Source organism: Bison bison, unplaced genomic scaffold, assembly GCF_000754665.1.
Source record: "Bison bison bison isolate TAMUID 2011002044 unplaced genomic scaffold, Bison_UMD1.0 scf7180017864180, whole genome shotgun sequence".
Classification (NCBI taxonomy): Eukaryota; Metazoa; Chordata; class Mammalia; order Artiodactyla; family Bovidae; genus Bison; species Bison bison.
In genome coordinates, this window is record NW_011494752.1 from 4,337,777 (window position 1) to 4,344,859 (window position 7,083).

At 39.9% G+C, this 7,083-nt stretch overlaps 1 protein-coding gene across 1 annotated transcript in view; it reads left to right on the plus strand.

Annotated features, from left to right (window-relative positions):
* The first annotated feature begins 3,228 nt into the window (after positions 1 to 3,228).
* NPEPPS (aminopeptidase puromycin sensitive) overlaps positions 3,229 to 7,083 on the plus strand; it is a 108,861-nt gene continuing 105,006 nt past the window's right edge. The window contains exon 1 of the mRNA XM_010843141.1: positions 3,229 to 3,276. Within this exon, the coding sequence (XP_010841443.1) occupies positions 3,229 to 3,276 (48 nt within the window). The remainder of the gene's footprint in view (positions 3,277 to 7,083) is intronic.

Genomic DNA, 7,083 nt, shown 5'->3' on the forward strand with positions numbered 1-7,083 from the left:
CAAATAAATAAATAAATAAATAAATAAATATATATATATATATATCTCTCTCTCTCTTGAATGTCTGAATTGTGCCTTTTTGCCTAAAGAGTTTTGTCTTTTTTTTTTTTTGGCCTGCCCTAATTTCTGATGTCAGGTCCCCAGGGTATCTGTGCTCTGCCTCCTTCTCAGTGAATGTATATTTTATACAGTGTGATCGCACTTTGAACTAAAATAGACCATATCTAGAAATCTGCTGGTATGGCTTCCCAAGGACTAAAGAATATGAATAGTCTGAATTGCTTTTTGTTTCTGTGGCTTCTTCTTGAGTCAATCCACAATACAGAGATGATACCCTCTAAATTTTATTTTGGAAAAAACAGGCACCAGATCTCAAAGGCTAGCCTCCATATTCCAAGACAATTTTCCTAGAATAAAGCAGAACATCTGCAAATGAAAGGGGACTAGATGCCTACCTTTCAATCTCTCTTCCCCTCTGGCATTATTATCTTATTCATTTTTTATTGAGAACAAGATAACTTTCAGTTCAGTCCTATGCATAAGCAGACCACAAGCTAATTACTAGCTCCCCCTACACTTTTTAAGTGTTTATTTATCTTGACTCCAATGCAAATTCTGTAGGGAGCCTGGCAGCAGCAGATTTTCATCCTGTTATTTAAGATATGGCTAAAATTTCAAAGGCAGGTTGGCAGGCCTTAGTATTTTGAGTGTCTTTTCTTCACCCCACCCTTAACCTAGGGTTAGACATGGGTGAGATTATTCTCTTTGAGGTAAGGGGTCAAGACTTAAGGGAGGACTAATTCTGATGTAAATTATTCTTGTCAGGGATTTAAAAAACAAATAGAAATAGGGCCAAGGGTGGAGAAACTGAGGCTATGTGACTGTTGCTAAGTTGCTAAGACAATGCTCTTGGCTACTTCACTGGTCTAGTTCAATCTGAGCCCTCACTTATTTCTTTGGGATTTGAAGTCAAGGCAACACCATTGCTAAGTTAATTCTAACATGCCAGCTCCAGAAGAACACTGTAACCTTTAAAGACATATGATTTCAAGGGAAATGTAGCAGCATTCCAGGGGCCCACGCATCAGACACAGATATATGCATTCTTCCCTGCAGCAGAGGGCGTTGGCCTTATTTTCTAATTCATGTTCTGCAAGAGCCTGGTGACTGACCCTTCATGAGAGGACAGGGCCAAACAGGCTCATCTCAACTTGAAGATCATCAACAAAGGGTGTGCGTTTAGTCATAGAGTTGCCCAGTCACTTGGGATTGGTAAATAATCCTGGACTGGTGTTAGTGAAAAAGGACGCAGAAGTACTCGGAAAGGAAAAAAAAAAAGAGGAGAGGCGCTAGAAAGGAAGTAAGACAGGTGGAGGTGGAAATGCATGACTTTTTCAACTTCCTGATGGAAAGATACCAAGAGAAATAAAACTCTTTCCAACTCTGAGGGCCTTTCTTTGGCCATATTTGGATGTATATAATGTCATATTGCCATCCTCAAAAAAATAAAGGAATGAATACATACAGACACACATACATATATCACCTGTTACGTATTGTTATTATCCACATTTTAAATAAAGCATATGGAATTAGTCTACTTCTCTTTAATGAAGAACACAGGATAGGTAGGCAACATTCTATCTACTCCCCAACGGTCATTCCAACAGCCATTTTAAGTTACAGAAAAGAGTGAAGGCTGGGATCTCATGGCATCAGCTACCTATGGATTGCTCTCCAACTTTTTGTTTCCCTGGTTTTTGGAACCCCTTCACCATCTTCCGCAGGTAAGACTCTCCTTAGTGGAACTAGAGTTACAAGTTCAAAACTGACATTGAAGCCTATAATTTCTAAGTCAGTGAAACTAAATGGTTACAATAATGATTTACTTTCATGTAATGTGGGGAATATTTTGGATCCATAACCCAGTTCCTTCATATTCTCTTTGCTGTGAAACATCTTCAATGACTTACATTTGCCCTATATAGTTGACCCTTGAACAGCATAGATTAGGGGTGCTGACTACTCCCTCCTGTCAAAAAAATCTGTCTCTTAATATAACTTTATAGTCAGTCCCCTGCATCTGAGGATTCAACTACAGATCATGTAGTCGTATAGTTTGTATTAAATGAAAAAAAAAAAACAAAAAACCCAAGTATAAGTGGACTGCTGCTGCTGCTGCTGCTAAGTCACTTCAGTCGTGTCCGACTCTGTGCGACCCCATAGACGGCAGCCCACCAGGCTCCCCCGTCCCTGGGATTCTCCAGGCAAGAACACTGGAGTGGACTAGCATAGTTCAAACTTGGGTTGTCCAGTTAGGTGCCAACTGTATATCCTTTTACTCCAACTGGTGCTATGAAGATCATTCTGATATTAAGAACATGACATTTTTTTTTTAGAAATTCTCAAACCACAAGTGAATATAATATACTTTGAGAAAAGTATATTATACTTTTTGAAATATATATAAGAAATTATATATTTCTTTGAGAAAAGTATACATTATGCACTTATCTGCTTTAAGGCCATTATTATCAGTTAAAGAGAGAAGCCAAGAAATCTGTTGGAAGTGCTGCTAATGACCTTGAGATATATTGCCTTTTCCATTCTTTCTGAAGCCCCATTGGAAGGAAATTAATTTCTGAGAGCCTTAAACTTCATTTAAGTTATCCCAAAGAAGACTGTCTGGAACATATGTCAGATCCTTAGTCTTTTTATGGGAACTATATGCTATCTTCCATTCCTCTATCCCAGGAGGCCTGGGTTCAGTCTTGACTTGCTGCATTGGAACCTCTGGGTCATGGGACTAGGGATGGGGCCAAGTAAGTTTCTCCCCTTTATCCTCAGCAGGGTCACAATTACTGTTGCCATGAAGTCCATTAGCCCTGGTAGGTTTTTTGTTTTGCTTTTCAAAAATTCCTGTGATTTTATAAAAGAAGGTTGCCTCTAACCTTAGGTTCACATAGTTTCTCTATGAAGCACACAACACAAAGGGTTTTTTTTTACCCTTCAATACAAAGGGTAAAGTATTATCTCTTGGTCAACTGGTTAGTCAGGTCAATAACAATTGAGATGTACTTTGTGCAGGGCTCAGTCCTGACAGTTACAGGAGAAGTAGTCAAGCTCTTGCGTCTTACATCTCAAAACGATATGTATATAAGACAAATTAAAATGACAGAACAAGTACAAATAAGTCAGCAAAAGCCAGTATGTGAGAGATGATGGGAAATGGGTTACAGCTGGGTGGAGTCAGTCAATGAGGACTTTCTGGAAGAGGTGAGTTTTGAAGGAAGGGAGGGGCATGGGTTTGCCAAGAAGGATGAGGAGGTCTTTCCAAGCAATAATGCATGAGCAGTGGTAAAGAAGAGATAGTGAGCAAGCTCTAAGAACCAGGTTAGCTTGCTAAGACTGGAGAATCTGTGTTAAAGGGTAAAGAGAAACAAGTCTGAGAAAATGGTAACGACAGCTCATGGAGAGCCTTAAATGGTTATATATTAAATTTGCTTTAACAGAAAAAGGGAGCCTCATGGGTTCTTGCATAATGAAAATAAAGAAGTTCAGGTACAGATCAGTTGCTCAGTTGTGTCTGACTCTTTGTGACCCCATGGACTGCAGCACGCCAGGCTTCCCTGTCCATCACCAACTCCCAGAGCTTGCTCAAACTCATGTTCATTGAATTGGTGATGCCATCCAATTATCTCATCCTCTGTTGTCCCCTTCTCATGCCTTTGATTTTTCCCAGCATCAGGGTCTTTTCCAGTGAGTCAGCTCTTCCCATCAGGTGGCCAAAGTATTGGAGATTCAGCTTCTGCATCAGTCCTTCCAATGAATATTCAGAACTGATTTCCTTTAGGATTGACTGGTTTGATCTTAAAGTCCAAGGGACTCTCAAGAGTCTCATCCAACACCACCGTTCAAAAGCATCAATTCTTCAGCGCTCAGCTTTCTTTATGGTCCTACTCTCACATTCATATATGACTATGGAAAATCCACAGCTTTAACTAGATGGACCTTGGGCGGTAATGTCCCTGCTTTTTAATATGCTGTCTAGGTTTGTCATAGCTTTTCTTCCAAGAAGCAAGTGTCTTTTAAATTTATGGCGGCAGTCACCATCTGCAGTGATTTTGGAGCTCAAGAAAACAGTCTGTCACTGTTACCATTGTTTCCCCATCTATTTCCCATGAAGTGATGGGACCGGATGCCATGATCTTCGTTTTTTGAGTGTTGAGTTTTAAGCCAGCTTTTTCACTCGCCTCTTTCACTTTCATCAAGGGGCTCTTTAGTTCCTCTTCACTTTCTGCCATAAGGGTGGCGTCTGATAGCTGAGGTTATTTCTCTCAGCAATCTTGATTCCAGCTTGTGCTTCATCCAGCCCAGCATTTCAAATGATGTACTCTGCACATAAGTTAAATAATCAGGGTGACAATACACAGCCTTGATGTACTCCTTTCCCAATTTAGAACCAGTCCATTGTTCCATGTCCAGTTCTAACTGTTGCTTCTTGACGTACATACAGATTTCTCAGGAGGCAGGTAAGGTGGTCTGGTATTCCCATCTCTTGAAGAATTTTCCAGTTTGTTGTGATCCACACAGTCAAAGGCTTTAGTGTAGTCAATGAAGCAGAAGTTTTTCTGGAATTTTCTTGGTTTTTCTATGATCCAACGGATGTTGGCAATCTGATCTCTGGTTCCTCTGCCTTTGCTAAACCCAGCTTGAACATCTGGAATTTCTTGGTTAACATTCTATTGAAGCTTAGCTTGGAGAATTTTGAGCTAAGCTAGCTCAAAATTACTTTGCTAGAGTGTGAGATGGGAGAAGGCAATGGCACCCCACTCCAGTACTCTTACCTGGAAAATCCCATGGACGGAGGAGCCTGGTAGGCAGCAGTCCATGGAGTCCCACAGAGTCGGACACGACTGAGCGACTTCACTTTCACTTTTCACTTTCATGCAATGGAGAAGGAAATGGCAACCCACTCTAGTGTTCTTGCCTGGAGAATCCCAGGGACGGGGAAGCCTGGTGGGCTGCTGTCTATGGGGTCGCACAGAGTCAGACACGACTGAAGTGACTTAGCAGCAGCAGAGTGTGAGATGAGTGCTATTGTGTGGTAGTTTGAACATTCTTTGGCATTGCCTTTCTTTGGGATTGGAATGAAAACTGATCTTTTCCAGTCCTGTGGCCACTGATGAGTTTTCTAAATTTGCTGGCATATTCAGTGCAGCACTTGAAAAGCATCATCTTTTAGGATTTGAAATAGCTCAGCTGGAATTTCATCACCTCTGCTAGCTTTGCTCATAGTGATGCTTCCTAAGGCCCACTTGACTTTGCACCCTAGGATGTCTGGCTCTAGGTGAGTGATTACACCATTGTGGTTATCTGGGTAATTAAGATCTTTTTTGTATAGTTCTGAAGAATTAGGAAATAGGGAAGCTGCAACAAAATTTTCCAGGAGGGAAAAAAAATGGCTGAGTCTTAATGCCAGCTCTGCCATTTACTAGCTGTACAACCTTGGGCAAGTCTCTAAATCTCTGTGTGTCTGTTTTCTCATCTGTAAAATGGGGATAATGGTGTTGACCTAAAAGAATTGAATGGATTAAATGAATTAGTACATGTAAAGTGTTTAGTAAGCACTCAATACATTATTATTAGATTAACAAATTATATTAGAATTATTAGTTTATGACCAAAAATGGTCACAGAAATGCATCCATGCAACAAAAGGCCCCATCTCACATCTTAGTTCGAAAGGACTGCAGCTTTTCAGTCTGTCTTAAAAGGTTTGTAGGATTCAGAGGATAGCAGGACAGGCCTAGAGTCCAAGATGGTGCTGATCAATATATTGATAATAGCTACTAGTCACATGTGACTGTTAAGCACTCAGAATGTGCCAAGTCAGAATTGAGATGTACTGTAAATGTAAAATATACACTGGATTTCAAACTCTTATTTTGGAAAAAAAGTTGCATATATACTATATGCATATATATATATATATATTTTTGGCCGTGAAGCTTGTGGGATCTCAGTTTCTCCAATCAGGATTGAATCTAGGCCATGGCAGTGAAAGGAATCCTAACCATCAGGCCACCATGGAACTCTTTCATTAATATTTTTTATTGGTTACATGCTGAAATGATAATATTTTGCATATACTGGGTTAAATAAGATGTATCAATTTTACCTTTTTCCTGTTTTTGATGTGGCTATTAGAAAATTTAAAGTTAGCCAGATTGCATTATATTTCTATTGGACAATGCTGGTTCAGTACAGCCTTCAGCACTGAGTTTTGACAAGGGGTGCTATATAAGAAGGTTTTATAAAGGAACATGGGGATAGATAAAATCTCCTCATCCTTGACACTTTAAAACATCTAAATATATACACATTTATGTATAATATATATTAAAAAATATATGCCTCAGTGAGATGGCTATAAAACTGAGGGAGCCACAGCTAATTTACCTTTAAAGAGGCCACAATTGGTAAAAGGTCTTTATGACTATAATTTTTTTGGCACACTGCAGGGCTTGTGGCATCTCAGTTCCTCCACCATGGATAGAACCCAGACTCTGTGAGGGCACAGAGTCCTAACCACTGGACGGTCAGGGAATTCCCAGGTCTTTTTTTTTTTTTTTTTAAGTAGAAACAAAGATGAAAGCAGAAAAAAAGTGAAACATATCTTACTTTGTAACATGAAATCATGAAAACAAAACTTCTAACTTTTGAAAGCACTTGCCCAAAGGTCCAAATCTTACTGATTTTAGTAACCTGGATTATTAAAAGATTTTCTGACAAAATTTTTCATATCATCCCTTGAAGTTACACTGAAAATAACAAGAATAATTACGGCCAAAGAGACTCCAGTCAGGGCTTTCTGTTGATCTGGAGCTAAAAATCTAGGCTGGGATTTTGCTCTAAATTGGTATTTTAACATTTTGGACTGACCAACTGCATAGGTTTCTACTCCAAAGACAGGCCGGGGGGTGGAGATTGGGGTGGTGAAGGGAATGTGGGGGGCGTGGGGGTGTGATAAGGGAGCCCTCACACCTTTTCTCTGCTTCTCAAACCCTTCCGGGCTTCTTC